The sequence below is a fragment of the Aplysia californica genome, unplaced genomic scaffold (genome assembly GCF_000002075.1).
Source record: "Aplysia californica isolate F4 #8 unplaced genomic scaffold, AplCal3.0 scaffold00341, whole genome shotgun sequence".
NCBI classification, from domain to species: Eukaryota; Metazoa; Mollusca; class Gastropoda; order Aplysiida; family Aplysiidae; genus Aplysia; species Aplysia californica.
In genome coordinates this window covers 68,465-85,570 of record NW_004797611.1, presented here as the reverse complement: position 1 = coordinate 85,570, position 17,106 = coordinate 68,465, and the positions used below count along the sequence as shown (strand labels likewise).

At 43.1% G+C, this 17,106-nt stretch overlaps 1 protein-coding gene across 1 annotated transcript in view; it reads right to left on the bottom strand.

Moving 5' to 3' along the window:
• Positions 1-17,106, bottom strand: part of LOC101857262 — a gene marked incomplete at its 5' end in the record, with an annotated part of 202,740 nt that overhangs the window by 179,222 nt on the left and 6,412 nt on the right. Inside the window, 9 exon segments of the mRNA XM_013085073.2 lie at positions 1,019-1,147; positions 2,844-3,122; positions 4,465-4,636; positions 6,568-6,714; positions 9,045-9,257; positions 12,011-12,127; positions 13,606-13,727; positions 15,871-15,940; positions 16,700-16,825. Coding sequence (XP_012940527.1) covers positions 1,019-1,147; positions 2,844-3,122; positions 4,465-4,636; positions 6,568-6,714; positions 9,045-9,257; positions 12,011-12,127; positions 13,606-13,727; positions 15,871-15,940; positions 16,700-16,825 — 1,375 coding nt within the window.

The following is a 17,106-nucleotide window of genomic DNA, read 5'->3' as shown; positions in this document are numbered from 1 at the left end:
CACACACACACACACAGAGAGGCATACACACACATACACACACACACACACACACACACACACACAAGTATGCACACACATGCAGACTTGCAGCCACATGTATAATATAAATAAACACGAATATAAATAATAATAATGTTAAGCCAGATACAGAAAAAATAAAATAGTTTCAGTAAGAGTTATATGGCACTTGAAACACAATAAGGTCATGTAAGTGCCAAAAATTAGAGGTGTTGAAAGAGAATAACAAGCACAAAAAAGAAGGAGGAGAGATAAGAAAAATAGATAGGAAAGAAGGAGCAAACAGCACCAGAGCACCGCCAACATACCCACACAAAAGTTGGAAAAGTAATATTTTATATAGAATAAAATACCCACAATAGAGTACGAGTGTGTTCCTTCGGGGTATTTTGTAATCTTTAGGGAGAGGGGGAGGGTTGTTGGCTTTTTAAAAAATCAACAGTACAGAGCTGCCCCGTCTCCCACCCCAACCCCCTCCATCTCTCTCTCTCTCTCTCTCTCTCTCTCTCTCTCTCTCCTCTGTAATCGCCACAAGGGTGAAAGAGAGCATGCCGATTCTTAGATTATCTTCTTCAGAAAATTAACTTAAAGAACAATAAGTTCACAACGAAAAGGCCAAATTAATTACCCGGAACCAGAAGTAAAACAGCAACAGTACCATCCTCCCAACCCCATCCCCCCTTTATTTTTTTTAAAGAAAGAAAAGGAAAGGAAAAATACTTTTTAAAAACCAAATCATGTTGGTCGAAGATGGTAATACGGGGAGCCCACTGGGAGATCGGGTCTGGTCGGGGTGGTTTGCTAGCCAGATTGATGGCACAAAGCGGCTATCTTGGCACATGCCGATCGTGCCCGACACTTCGCCTAAAAAAAACAAATTTTAATGCGTTTGTTTTCAGGTGACGAGTGGGGTGATCGCCCTCGACCCGACCCACACGACCTGACCCGACCCCATCCACAATGAGCACCCCGTATAATTATAGGAAATCGTACGTACATGGTGTTTGAACTCGGGTCTGGACACTCGTATCCTGAGGGGCAAGCTGTGCAGGAGGTAGCGTTCTCCAGGGCGAAAGTTCCGTCGGCACAGGTGATCTGGAGGTCAGTCGTTGTTGACGGACAATAGCTGGACAGAATGAGATAAAATACGGTAAGATAATACTTTATTATCCCAGAGGTATGGAGGCGGGTGAATTGTTGTTGTTTGTAAGTCTTTTACGGCGCTCGCAACTGCATAAGGTCATATAAGCACGCGGGACACATTAAACATTTTCAGTTGGTAGGAAATTTCGAATTTTGCCCAGGTGGCGGCCAAAGCCTTGTCGTATCGATTTTAGACCACCAAGGGATCTTTAACGTGTACAACTTGCACAAGGGACCTCCGAGATTTTTCGCCCTTGTCCGAGAAAGCTAAGTGTAGACCTTTCCTACCAGAAGATCTGGGGGTGTGACAGAAAGACAGCAGTAAGAAGGAACCAAGGAGTAGCAGTAGAAAGGCTTCAGAAAGAGTCAGGGGCCCAGAGGAGGGGGCAAAGGAGGGGAGGGGTAGAGGCAGAAAGTGGAGACGAAAGCACACGACAGAACATTGCTAGAGAGCAGGAAAGGAGGTGACAGGGGACACCTTTAGAGAAGAAAATTTTTCAGTCGCTAAGCGGATTCGAACCCGGGACCTTTGAAAGAGAAGAAAGGCAAACACCTTAACCTCTAGGCCACAGGTGATATTGAGGTCAGTCGTTGTTGACAGACAATAGCTGGACAGAACGAGAACAGGACCAAGTGAATTTACAAAAAGAAATCATCAACGTAAGAGAGAAACAGACTCTGCAAGAATAAATTTCGTCAAAGATGCCATGTCTCGATGCTCCCATCTCCTACCCATCCCCAATTCGCTCTGTCTATGTTTCTGTTTATCTCTCCCTCTCTCTCTCTCTTCCCCCCCCCCCTCTCTCTCTCTCTCTCTCTCTCTCTCTCTCTTTTCTCTCTTTCTCTCTCTCCGTCTGTCTTCCCCCCTCTCTCTCTCTATCTATCTATCTATCTATCTATCTATCTATCTATCTATCTATCTATCTATCTATCTATCTATCTATCTATCTATCGGCGCGCTCATATGACCTTAGCAGTTGCGAGCGCTGTAAAACTCTATACTACTACTACTACTATCTATCTATCTATCTATCTATCTATCTATCTATCTATCTATCTATCTATCTATCTATCTATCTATCTATCCATCTACGAGTATCTTCTATCTATCTATCTATCTATCTATCTATCTATCTATCTATCTATCTATCTATTTATCTCTCTGTCTCTGTCTGTCTGTCTGTCTGTCTGTCTGTCTGTCTGTCTGTCTGTCTGTCTGTCTGTCTGTCTGTCTGTCTGTCTGTCTGTCTGTCTGTCTGTCTGTCTCTCTCTCTCTCTCTCTCTCTCTCTCTCTCACTCACTTTCTCTCTCTCTCTCTCTCTCTCTCTCTCTCTCTCTCTCTCTCTCTCTCTCTCTCTCTCTCTCTCTCTCTCTCTCTGTTCATTGCTGAAGTGTACCGGTAAAGGTTTATGACATTACATGTATTGTCTCTAATTTGTCGCTTTTAAGGACAAGCAGGCTAATCCATATTTCGGGGGTTTCCAGAAATCTTGACCTGCACCAAAAGTGGGCATTGCCCAACCTTTAGGGGACGTTTGGTTTCTTTGGTGTGTATATTTGTTTGGTTATAGAAAAAACTCTCCTTGACGTTTAAAGAAACTGAACAAGGGTATTCAATTTTTTTTTAAACAGTTTTTTCTTTCAGGATAGCGAACTTGGACGTAAAACCGACCAATTACCTTCCAGCAGGGCATGTCGTGCAACTTGTCTGAGAACCAATGGAATACGAGCCAGCAACACATGTGATCATCTGATTGGTTGTCGTAGAAGGGCACGCCTTCCCCGCCGGGCACTCAGTGCAGTCCGTGGAACCAGCCACGGCGAAAGAGCCGGGGTTACAAGCCGCGATTCCAGAACCATCTTTGTTGGGGCACTTGTGACCGGCTTCGCAGATTGTACAGGAGCTGTTTCCCCCAGTTGAGTAGTAACCCGTAGCGCAGGAGTACTCCAGAGCTTCTCTGTGGAATAATAAATGATAAATGCATGGTGAAAACGGGCGTTTTTTAATTAAATCAAAGATAAAAGCATTTTCCCGCCGTTTTAGTATTTTTTTAAATAGCGATTTTTTTGGCTCAATATTGTTTATGTCCGTATAAGGACACATTTCCAAGCGATTTTTTCTCTCTCAAAAACGTTGATTAAAGGCACCCAAAAAAAAAAAAAAAAAATGTTCAGTTTTCAAGGATTCTCAAGCTATTAGAGTTATCAAACTTCGGCGGCCATTTTCTCGCCAATTTTAACTTTGAAAACTAAGTGGCCCCAACCTTCTTCAATTGCAAAATTCTTCACTTTTTTCTTCAAAATCAAAGCAAATGAGCCAGCTTTTAAACGATACCATGAACTCCACATGCCCAAACATTGACGCATATACATTGGTTTTCCACCCCTATAAACGAAGTGAGATATTTTAAAAGTTAGTTTCCGAAGAGGCCAAGCGTCTGTAACACCTTAGGCAGGAAATGTGTATTTCAACTGTAGAAGAAATAAATGAATCAATGGTTTGCAGGGGCCGCTCGAATTCTGAGTACGTTGTTACGGCCTTTAAGACATCTATCTGTGTCATTTTAAAAGAGTTTTTTTTTCCAGAGAATGGTTGGTAAATTAGAATGTTGGAGGGTTTATTTTATACACAATCGAAATTGTCTATCTCGGACGGTCACCCATTGTCCACGAGAAACGTAGCCGTCTTAGACAGTTGGTCCAGTAACACAGAGTAAATGTAAGGGGGGGGGGGGGGGGGGGGGGGGCAAGAGGAGAAATGAAAAGCGACCGTTCGCTCAACAGATGATTAAAAATTTTGTTGCTTTATACAGGTGGCCGTTAGATCACGTTTAAGGGGGGTCTTTTTTTTTTCTTAAATTTTTTTTTTTTTTTACTTCAGTTACTGTAGTGAGGCTTTGTATGGGCTGGGTGGAGAGAGAGAGAGGGAGAGAAAGAGGGGGAGAGAGAGAGAGAAAAAAAGAGGGGGTGGGTGGATAGCAGAAGACTACATTTATTCAAAGCCCGAGTATTTTGGAATATACATGCAATGTCGACATTCATAATTCTTCACAAATAATTATAATTATTGTCTATTAAAATTTGACTTTGATCTGGTCTGCTCAAAGCTGGGAAACAAAGTTTACCCTTCTGAGCCACAGACAAACAGAAACATGCACAATGACGAAAAGACAGACAGACAGACAGACAGACAGACAGACAGACAGACAGACAGACAGACAGACAGGCAAACAGACACACAGACAGACAGACAACAAATAGGTGACTGGTGCAGCACGACATGAGGCAAGAATTACTCACGTGGTACTCGTGCAGTACTTCCCAGCCGGACATGACGTACAGGCGGTCACACCCTCCAGAGAATAGGAGCCGCTGCTGCAAGCTGTGTTCGCTGTGGGGTCAGTGCTGGAGGGACAGGCGAAACCTTTGGGACATACCTGGCACTGGATGGATCCAGCGGAGCTCTGGTAACCTGGGGAGGATCGTTGTCGTGGTTGGGTTTTTTTGTTTGTTTTGTTTTGTTTGGGGGAGGGGGGTATTTTTGGGGGCGGTGGGGTGGAAGGAAAAAAAGGAGAAGGGGGGGGGGATAAGGGAGATTAATAATGATAATATATAGCATTTGTATAGCGCAAATCCCGGCTCAACAGCAATCTCTATGAGTTTCTCAATCTATACTATTACATCAGCAGACATGAGAGCATTCTGAAACAACCTCAACTTCATGGTAAGCATACAGAGCAAGCGGCTATTTATAGGCGCTTAAACACTAGCATACTGACAAGATCTTTCGTTGTCTATGATCGGGTACCCATTCCCACCTTGGTGAAGTGAGGAAATTTGTGTAAAGCGCCTTTCCTCAGAACACAACGTCGGGCCTGCGGCTCGAACCCCCGAACCAGCAACCTCACGATTACGAGTCCGGTAGCCTAACCACTAGATAAGATGGGGGGAGGGGGAGTATGATAATAATTATACGTCTTATTTCACTGCTTTTTATGAAACGATTTACTTTAGTTGTCACTGTGTGCTTCGTTTTTCTTTAACTATTCGATTTTACATTGGGTTTACACCCCTAAAAACGATGTAAAAAATAGTAAAAGTCCGTTTCCGAAGAGGCCAAGTGTCTAACTCATCAGCCAGACAGATGTGTATTAGTTTTCAACTGTAGAAGCAGTAAATGAATCAATGGTGAGCAGGGATCGTTCGAATTCTGAGTTGTCGCGGTGTTGTCACATCTGCCGGTGTCATTTGAAAGAGGTTTTTCAGACAATTACTGAATAATAATAGATAGCACTTGTATAGCCCAAATCCCCGCTCAACAGCAAGCACTATGCGCTTCACATCTATACTATTACCCCAGCAGACCTGAGAGAATTCTGAAACAACCTCAACTTCCTAGGAAGCATACAGAGCAAACAGCCATTTATAGGAGCTAAAACACAAGCATACTGACAAGATCTTTCGTTGTCTATGATCGAGTACCCATTCCCACCTTGGTGAAGTGAGGAAAATTCGTGTAGAGTGCCTTACCCAAGGACAGAACGTAACAATACGTTTATTTTACTACTGTTTATGAACGGCTAAACCTAGTTGCCATTGTGGGTTTTGTTTTTCTATAATTATTCAATTTTACTTTCGTTTTGCACCCCTAAAAACGATGTGAGAAATTTTTATTCAGTTTCCAAAAAGGTCAAGTGTCTAAATCCTCAGGCAGGAAATGAGTATTTTAACTGTAGAAGCAATAAATGAATCAGTGGTGAACAGGGATCGTTCGAATCTTGAGTTGTCGCGGCCTTTGAAACATCTGCTTGTGTCATTTTAAAGAGGTTTTTCAGACAGTTACTCAGTGAAAATGTGCTTTCTTTCTCAAACTAGGTAAAAGATTTAAACAGTCTTATTATGAAACGTCAGAACAAAACTACGACATATCGAATGTTGTGCACATTTTGTCTTCTACCCATCCCAAGCGTACATACCCGACCACCCAAGGGGAAAAAAGTACGCGCAAGCGAAAAATACGTTTTGAAATATGACTTTTGTTTTTTTTTAAGTGCTATTGTATTGTTCTGAACAGCAGAGGTTATCAACAGTAAAATACATGTGTATTAATATCTGTTTTACGCAAACACAGGTCTACACACAGACATGTAATGACTCACGCACGCAGGCACGCACGCACATACGCACGTACGCACGCACGCAAGCACATACACATGCACGGACGTACGAACACAGCACACGTGCTGATCGTATACCCATACCAATGGACTCACTGACAATAAAATATCTTTGATTGCTTTTTTAAATTAAAGAATTTATTTTGGTTGGGGTTGTCAATAAATTCATCAAGGAAAAGGGTAGAAGTGTAGTGTTGAGTTTGTGATGCCACTGTGTTGTTTTTACCTGCAGAGCAAGCCGCAGGCGTGCTGGATGTGGTGGGACACTCGTAGCCGGCCGGACACAAGGTGCAGTTGGTGGTGGAGGCTGACGGGTTGTAGTAGCCAGAGGAGCAGGCCACCGGGTTGTCGCCCTTGTTCGTGCACTGGAAACCTGTCACCGTGGGATGGGAGATGATCATGGTGAAAACAGACAAAGAAACGCACACACGTATACACACACACACACACACACACACACACACACACACACACACACACACACAGAGAGAGAGAGAGAGAGAGAGAGAGAGAGAGAGAGAGAGAGAGGGGGGGGGAGAAAGAGAGATAGAGAGACAGAGACAGAGACAGAGACAGAGAGGGAAGGTGTGTATTCTCCAATTTTAACGGCCATCTTTGAAGACCCAGCTACAAGTCCTTAAGCATGAAGAGCCAAAAAGACCCATCAAACAGCCCAAGTTTATTTTCATACCGCTTTGGGCACCCACATCTTTACCACTTCCACAGTGATCCAGCTATACACTAATTGAGCAAACAGGGTTGACTGTTGTGTCTAATGATACTAAAAACGTATGGCAGGAACTTTGTACGACTCTTTTCGTCTATGCAGACGGTCACTTTAGCTTAAGATGGTCTCAATGTTGTCTTCATGCAGCTTCTTTCATGGCTAATTCTTCCTTTGTTTGAAGTGCAGATTCTGTCGCAGTGCTTGCATATCAGTGACGCGGGTCGAAGTTCTGTATTCCCGCTGTTTTACTTTCGTCGTTGGCGCTTCTCAGCCTCGTTGTTTCCAAGGCTGCTCTCTAGCATTATAGTTCTTCCTTTATCAATTAGGAACGTTACTAGTAAAGGTAGGAACTTTATTATTCCGTTATAACAGACAAAAATATTCTTTCCTTTATCAATTAGGAACGTTACTAGTAAAGGTAGGAACTTTATCATTCCGTTATAACAGACAAAAATAGTGTTTGTGTTACCTAGAACAATTTAATTTCTATAAGACCTATGAAGATGGAGCATGAGGTTGATTAATTAATCAATTGTTCCAAGGCGCATGGAAAATTCTGGTGCGGGTACGCGGAGACTGATGAAATAATCGATCGTCTGTGCTCTTCTTAGTCTTATGCAGTATTCACGTCTCTCTTCAGGTACAGCATATTTGCCGTTGTAGCTGCTTTCTTCTTTTTCTCTTTGAGGCTCGTCTTTACTTTCTTCTACAGCGCCGGCTTTTTAAAAAAAGCATTATTTAGGCCCTTTGTTCTCACTGGCAGAAGTTCGATTCCCGCCTTGAGAGAATTTTTTTTTATCGAGAGTCTGTCTCAAAGATCGTTCATAATAAGATAGTTCACTCAGACAAAAAAGTGTCCGCGGAAATCTGCGCATTGGTTCAGATAGCGCTGCAGTCTTTGTTTTGAAGCTCTATTTCTTTTCTCCAGAAGAAGAATGGAAATAGCACAGCTTGTTAGTTTCGCTTTTATTGTTTTTCATACCAATAGGGTAAGTCTGTTCGCAAAGTTCGCACTTTTTTGAAGAGGGCGCCACCGGATTTTGAGGACACCTTTTCGGTTGCCTCGAAGAGAGGAGTGAACTCTTTTGTTACACACGATCTTAGTGTTATGCAGTATTCACGTCCGTCTTCAGGTTCTGCAAATTTGCCCTTGTTGCTACATTCTTCTTTCACTCTCTGAGGCTCGTCCTTACTTTCTTCTAAAGCGCCGGCTTTCTTTGTGATGTATTATTTAGGCCCTTTGCCCTCACTCTCAGAAGTTCGATTGCCGTGTGGAGAGAATTTTTATCGAACATCTGTCTTTCTACTGGGACGTTATATCCTTCTTGATTAAACCGGGTTGGCTCTGTTAAGCAGGGTCGACGCAGCCCGCCCCCTAAATGATCTTAAAGCAGGCCACTGTGCCAGCGCCCTGATTTTGATCTAGTGTTATCGTATCTTGCTCAAGGACACATCCCAGTGACGACCCACCTAAACCCCATGTCCCCGAAGCATATTTGATATTACTATGAAGCTGAACTCATTAATCAGTTAGGCGTGCTGACAAAACGAGTTATTTCTCAGATTTTACCTTTACGGAAATTGGTACATCATCTTCATAGATGGGGTTTAAACAATTTGTAGGTATGTAATGGGTGGTTACTGGGATGTGTCCTTGAGCAAGATACGATAACGCGTGGTGGACTTGAAGAAAATGGCATCAATTGAATATCTATAAATCTGACCCCATGCAGAGTCGATTTTCTGCCGTTATTTCCATTCTCGAATTGCGAGAAGTAACTCATTTTGTCAGCACCTGAAGGCTATCTCGCTTATTAGTGGAGCAAATTTTACCATATTACACACACATATAAGAAGCATAGCAAGGAGTCTTAAAATCTCCAATCAAATTTGAAAAAAAAAGTTTAGTTTCAATGGCTACGGCGGCCACATTGGACTTTATTGTACCAATGAAACAACAATGTGTAGGTACTCACCCGCCGGGCAGACAGTACAGGAGGTGGCCATGGCCGCGGAGTAGTAGCCGTCAGGACAGTCCGTCTCCGCTGTGGTGCTGCACTGTTTTCCCGCGCTGCACTGAGTGCACGAGTCACTTCCGACAGACGAGAAGAAGCCGTTGGGACACTGCGTCTCGCTGGACGCTCCACTGGGGCAGTAGTACCCGGCGCTGCACTGTGTGCACGTCATCGCTGTGGGTCAGGAAGAAAACATGGAGTCACTCTAAAGATGTGAATGGTTGGCGAACGGGGGCTTTGGTGTGGTTTACTCCTTCTTTCCTATCAAACATCTGTCGTCCTTATCTCTCCTCCTTTTTAGTGTATGTTACTCTCTTGAAAATGGTGAAATGGGACAGGTTTAACGCCCCTATCAACACTGTTAGGCTATTTAAGAGGCTAGACCTCCGAGTCTGTCTCTGAAAGGAGAGAGCCAAGTGGGAAATTCGTGTCAGATCGAGCTGAGGCTCGAACCTCCGAACCCGCAATCTCACGATTACGAGTCCGGTAGCGTAACAACAAGGCCACCGACGCCACTGTTACTCTCTTGTAACACATCTATTCTTCGGCCCTTATATGACCTCATTGTGTTGCAAGCGCCGTATAAACTCTCACTTAAACAAACTTTCTCTGAAGACCGGTTATACCACTTTGATTTTGATGATTTTTTTGTGTTTACATTGCGTCCTGTTGGCCCACCGTATGAAAAGATACTATTCAAGATTTTGACAGGATGGAATTTTACTACGCATAACACTCCTGTCTAGGGTGATGTTGATGTGGGGAAAAAAGCTTGCAGTGTGTCAATAAAGTCAATATTGAAATGCACTACAAAAATGACGTCATGTTAACTACTTGCTTATAATTTTTGACGATCAATTTGTAAATAATTTGAAAGTGGATGACTTTAAATTAATCAAACAACAACAACAATAATAATAATAATAATAATAATAATAATAATAATAATAATAATAATAATAAAAACGAGATAATAATAATAGTAATAACAATAATGATGGTAATATTATTATAATTATTACCATTATTTATTATTGCCACCCTTTTACGATATGTCAATTTGACCTAATTTTTGCATAGTGCTTTTCAGGCCTTGACTCGATATCCTTGCTGTTAGATCTAGACAACCTAACACGAAAGAGGTTATTTAACACCAGAGCTCGCAGCAGTGACGTCACACAAGCTCAAAGCACTTAACACTATATTATTATATTATTGGGGTGTTGGGTTCAGGGGCAGGGTAGTACCTCACGGTGAGTGACAGTCACATCCTGTATGGATGGTCACGACCCTACTTGGTCCCCACTTCTGCACCTAGCTCACGTATGGCTCCACGGATAATGCTAGTGTATGGCAGTGGCCACACCCCGGGCAACGGTTTTGGCTGACCGGCTAAACTACGAGAGTGAGCCTTCGGGCGGGGAATGTCTACCCCTAGTACACTAAGACTGGCTCCGACAGGCTGAGCGGAGGAAACCCCCAGGGTTCAACAGGTTGAAAGGCGGACCCAGCAAAGCGCTGTAGAGCACAGCATAGGGCACAGAGAGGCACAAAAGACACTGCTGACCATCCACTGCATCCTGACCTTTCTTCAGTCGTCTCGACCATGTCCTGCCACTGGCTACAGCTGAGCCGGGACGAGAGAGTGAGGCTGACGACCTGCACAACTCTCCCTCACTGTAATCCAAGTCAAGCGCAAGTCATGACTTCATCCCATAATTATTACCCTAGCAGACCATAGAACATTCGGAAACATTCTCAGCTTCCCGGGAAGCATACAGTGCGAGCAGCTGATTAAGCGCTCAGACACTAACAAACTGACAAGATTTTTCACTGTCTATAGCTGGGTACCCATTCCCACCTGGTTGAAGGGAGGAAAATTCGTGTAAAGTGCCTTTTCCAAGGACACAAAGTCGTGTCCCTGAGTGGGAATCGAACCCATGCCCCTACGGTTGCAAGTCTGAGAGCCTCACCACAAGGCCACCAAGACCACTCTCTTCTTACCCCACCCCCTCCCTCAAGGCAGTGTTACTGATTCAAGTGTCTTTAGGCCATTTCCAAAGGGGGGATATTAATATGTTCTTATGCACAGTAGAATTATAAATGGGCTGATTCATCAATGTCATGCTCATACTGTGCCGTAACAACATAAGGGGAACTGCTGCTTTTTCTTTCTCCATCCTCACTATTGTCATTTTTCTTCAACTTCTTCTGTATGTTTGTCACTCTCTCGTGAACTGCTATTTCTGAGATGTTTTGGTAGTCGAAGCAGACCTTGAGCTGTTGAGGCTAGAGAGGTGAGCAGAGTAAGCCTGCATCCCCGTTTAGACTTCTCTGGTGACATCCACCCCTTGGAGATCATATGGCCTTATGCTGCTGCGAGTGCCGTAAATCCTTACTAAAACAATTTTACATGGGGGACATCACTGTCTCGAACTCTGGTACTAAATAATATTTGTGAGACATCGTTGTGAAATCAGGCGTTCGTCAAAATAATGAAATCAAAGTAATCAGCATTTTTTTAAATTGCCGATGGGCAGTTTATTTTTCTCATTTTCTTCTCTTTTTTGCCCCAACACCTGCCATGTACACATGAAAACTGATTTCCAAGTGATTTTACTCAAAAACGTAGATTAAAAACACAAAATATGAAAATGTCCAGTTTCCAAGGACTCTCAAGCTATTGAAGTTACCAAACTTAGGGGGCTATTTTCTCCCTAATTTTACTTCTAAAACCAGGCGACCTCCACCTCCTTCAATGACAAATATTTAGACTCCCATTTAAGATAACTGTGTACTTTTTCTGTAAAAACGAAGCAAATGAATAAGCTTTCTGGTGATACTAAAAACTCCCCATGCTAAAAAATTGACGAGCGCCTGACTCCATCTGTCTTCCTACCACTACCAACTCAATCTGATTCACTCACATCCACTGGCGCTGTACTCTCCAGGGTTACAGGCCACGGGCGTTGATGAGGCGGAGGCACAGCCAAAGCCGGCGGGGCAACTGGTGCAGGACGTAGCGCCTCCCGTGGAGTAGGTGTCTGAGGGAGGGAACCATGGTGTATAGAGTAGGTGTCAGGGAGGGAACCAAGATGTATAGAGTAGGTGTCTGAGGGAGGGAGCCATGGTGAATTTGTATATAGAGTAGGTGTCTGAGGGAGGGAACCATGGTGTATAGAGTAGGTGTCTGAGGGAGGGAACCATGGTGTATAGAGTAGGTGTCTGAGAGAGGGAGCCATGGTGCATAATATAGAGTAGGTGTCTGGGAGAGGGAGCCATGGTGTATAGAGTAGGTGTCTGAGGGAGGGAACCATGGTGTATAGAGTAGGTGTCTGAGGGAGGGAACCATGGTGCATAGAGTAGGTGTCTGAGGGAGGGAGCCATGGTGTATTTGTATATAGAGTAGGTGTTTGAGGGAGGGAACCATGGTGTATATAGAGTAGGTGTCTGAGGGAGGGAACCATGGTGTATAGAGTAGGAGTCTAAGGGAGAGAACCATGGTGTATATAGAGTAGGTGTCTTAGGTAGGGAGCCATGGTGTATATAGAGTAGGTGTCTTAGGGAGGGAACCATAGTGTGTATAGTGTATAGAGTAGATGTCTGAAGGGGGGAGGGGGAGCCATGGTGTATATAGAGTAGGTGTCTGAGGGAGGGAACCATGGTGCATATAGAGTAGGTATCTGAGGGAGGGAACCATAGTGTATATTGAGTAGGTGTCTGAGGGAGAGAACCATGGTGTGTTTAGAATAGGTTTCTGAGGGAGGGAACCATGATGAGTATAATATACGTTTTGTTCTGTGTCTTTGTGTATGTCTCAGTCTCTGTCTGTCATTCTGTCTGTCTGTCTGTCTGTCTGTCTGTCTGTCTGTCTGTCTGTCTGTCTGTCTCTCTCTCTCTCTCTCTCTCTCTCTCTCTCTCTCTCTCTCTCTCTCTGAGTGTGTGTATGTGTGTGTGTATAGTATGCATGGGACTGTAAGCCTGTTTGTGAGTGCAAGCATACTGTGTGTGTGCATGTTTGTGTGTGTGTGTGTGTGTGTGTGTGTGTGTGTGTGTGTGTGTGTGCGTATTTGCGCGTGTGTGTCTGTGTGTAAGTGTGTACGTATTGAAACACCAAAAAAGGTCCCTGAATTTGGACAATCGTATATCTTATCTTGTATATTGTTACAATAAAAATACCGAGTACGTATCTAGCATACTAAAATTATTATTGTTTATGTTACAATTCATTTATATTACGCATGTGATTGAATGCCTGTTGGTGAGTGCAAGCATAGTGCGTGTGAGCATGTTTGTGTGTGTGTATGTGTGTGTGTGTGTGTGTGCGTGCGTGTGTGTGTGTGCGTGCGTGTGTGTGTGTGTGTGTGTGTGTGTGTGTGTGTGTGTGTGTGTGTGTGTGGTGTGTGTGTGTGCGTGCGTGCGTGCATGTCTCTTTTTATTAAGATGTATCTTATCTCATATCTTATCTTGTGACGTCACGTGAACCATGCGTGAGTCCAGGGCAGGACAGAAGGCTACTCACTTGCCGGGCAGGTGGCGGGGGAGGCGGTGGTGGAGGCGCAGAATGAGCCGGCCGGACAGCTGGTGCAAGTGCTCTCACCCAACAGGGAATACGTGCCCGCACTGCACGACACCGGGCTCGACCTGGGAGACGCAGGGGAACAGGTGAGCAATATGACCTTATGTAGTTGCGAGCGCCGTAAAACTTTACTAAACAAACAAGAGATGAGCAACAAATTGTGACTTACCTTTTTTTTTTGGTTAGTGTTTTATGGTGCTCGCACGGGACACACCAAACATTTTCAGTTGGCAAGAAATTTTGAATTTTGCCCTGGTGGCCAAGAGGTTAAGGTGTTTGCCTCTCATTCAAAGGTCCCTGGTTCGAATCCAAATAGTGACGGAAAACATGTCTTCTCTAAAATTCTCTCATTTCACCTCCGTTCCTGCTCTCTAGCATTGGTCTGTCGTCTGCTTTCGAGTCCATTTTCTGCCCCCTTCCCCTCACCTCCTTTGGCCACTCCTCAAGGCTCCGGACTCTTTCTGCAGCCTTCCTACCGCTACTCCTGTGCTCTTTACTGCTGTTTTTCAGCCACACCCCTGATCTTCTGGTTGGAAAGATCTACACCTAGCCTTCTCGGACAAGTGCAAACCATCTTGGAGATCCCGTGTGCAAGTTGAGCACGCTAAAAATCCCAATGTGGTCTAAAATCGATAAGAATAGGCTTCGGCCGCCACCGGAGCAAAAAATTGAAAATTTCCAACTAAGTGAAAATGTTTAATGTAATTCAGCGCGCTCATGTGGCCTTATGCAGTTGCGAGCGCCGTAACACACTTAATTTTTAAAAAAAAGGAAGAGACGATACACCAGGAGGAATATAACACCCACTGACGTCTCGGCAGCGATGCTCAGGAGTATTCTCAAGGGTTTCACACCTTTTTAGCGGGTGCAAAGAGTCTATCTAACATTTCCCTCTGCTCCTTTATTGATCTGTGTATCTCTTGGTGCAAATTTGTTCTTTGTAGGCATGATTTTACCTTTTCCCAGTATGTTTTGCCATCACTGTTATGCACGAGTACTGTTTGTCATAATTAGCAACATAATTGTGATCGTCCACTGTCTTTGATATGACCTGATATCTGTTTCAAAGCAAAAGAAACCTCTCCTGGGTTTTTTAATTCTTAAAGTGCGCTTTTCTCTCTGGAGGCAAGACTTGTCTTTTCCTGTACATTGTGTCATCATTGTTATGTACAAGTCATGTTTGTCATCACTGTTATGTACAGGTCAGCTCAATTGATTTTGTGCTTTTGCCTCATATTAATTTAAAAATTGTTTTACACATGTGTTTTTCTAGTACTGAGGCTTTGATAACTGTATTTGTACAGCCATTCACTATTGTGATGTGTTGTCAATGATAATGTCCAATGTGTATCCTTCCTTTCTTGTACATAAGAATGATGACATGTTCTGTGCACTGCGTCATTGTTACAAAGCTTGTCATTCATATTACCATTATGAATGGAGTTCATAGTGTACAAATCTTTGTTTACTAAACAAATGGAATTTAAAGTCAATAATTTGCCTTGCTGCTTATCTGTTTTTGTCATCACTGTTACATACAAGAAATACAGTGGTTGCCAAACCAATAGACCCATATCTCCAAAACCATACATCTCCTTGCTCTGATACTCTAGGAATATGAGCACTAAATGTCAATCTGTGACTGACAGAAAAGAGAGTGAAATTGGTAAGAAATTTTTTTTTGCACCACTGAATCTCAAGAGAGTCTCACGTTTTGGCAATTGCTCAGATACCTGTATCATCCATACATTTTCCCTATCTGTCTCTGTCTTTTTCTGTCTCTCCATATCCCCGTCTCTCTTTTTCTCTCTGTCTGTCCCTGTCTCACTCTCCTTCTGTCTCATTCTCTTCTCCCCCCCTCTCTCTCTCTCTCTCTCTCTCTCTCTCTCTCTCTCTCTCTCTCTCTCTCTCTCTCCCTCTCTCTTTGTCACTGTCTCCCTCACTCTCTTTCTACCTCTCTCTCTTTCTTTATCTATCTATCAGAATATTATCTTCGTTGCAGGTTTATAAATTGAACGGGAATTAACCTGAAGACACGCCCACGTAGAACCGGAACCAAATTAGTATGAGAAATGATCAAAGAAGAGCGTAAGGCACAACAGTTCAATGAAAGAGTTGCAAAAGAAATATAAAAAATTTCAAACAATACATAATAATATACTATTATGTTCCCTTTCTATTTGTATTTCAAAGGTCAGAGCTACGTACGCTGGGTTGGTACACTGGGAGCCAGCCGGACATTGTTCACACACACTCTGGTCAGAACTGGGAACTTCATCTGTAACAGAAAGTTTGCTTTGAAAATGTAGGAAAAAGAAAGTAGTGGTCTCTCGGCAGATTTGACGGGAGATCTAGACAGTCACCAACCTAACTCTGTGCTTTCTGCTTTAAATTTTGACAATATGAAACAACAGAAACTAGAACAATTTCCTAGAAGAAACACAAGTTTAGGCCCCATAAATGGTTAACTTTTAACTACAATAACTGTTCGTTCTTAACTGTTTATACGTATGGCTCTTTTCGTCTATGCAGACGGTCAATTTAGCTTAAGACGGTCTCAAGGTTGTCTTCATGCAGCTTCTTTTATGGCTAGTTTTCTTATGTTTGAAGCGCAGATTCTATCCCTGAGCTTGCATGTCAGTGACGTGGATCGAAGTTCTGTATTTCCACTCTTTTCCTTTCGTCGTTGGCGCTTCTCAGCCAAGTTGTTTCTGAGGCTTCTCTCTAGCATTGTAGTTCTTTCCTTTATCGTTTTCCTCCATGTTTTCCTGTCCTCAGCTATTTCTTTCCAAATGCTGACATATACTTATAAATCAGCAAACTCTGGCTTTAAAAAATTTTTTTTTTTAGATGTTCCCGATTTCATAAAAAAAAAACCAAGAGGTACACAATTATGCGGGTAAACCTCATTTCAGAAATAACTGTTGAGTCAGTACAGAAGACAATATTTATGGCGTTTTGTAATGTAAGTTCCTTTAACACAGACTGAATAAAAACAAAAGAAGACACCAAAAAAACTCGCACAACCAGAACTGACCTGCAGCACATATAGTACAACTGTCGCTACCAGCTGCAGCTACATAGCCCGCCGCACAGGCCACAGGGTCAGAGGTCGTTCCCGGGCACTCATGACCAGCTGTGCATGTGCTGCATGAACTCTGACCTGGGGGGTTGGAGTGAAGGTTTCAGGTCAAGATGGTTCAAATAATGTTGCTATAATATAATTGTACCATATTATTCTCTCTGGCTATATATTACAGTACTGAAGGCAAATGAAGAAAGATAAATTTTGTTAGTGATGACCATGATGATGAAGGTCTTACTATATTCCCGAAGAAGCCCAAACAGAGCGAAACATAGCCAATTTCTTGGTTGATAATTCTTATACCTTGGAATTAAAAGAAAACCCAAACCCAAGTTTTCATTTACTTTTTGTTGACCCCC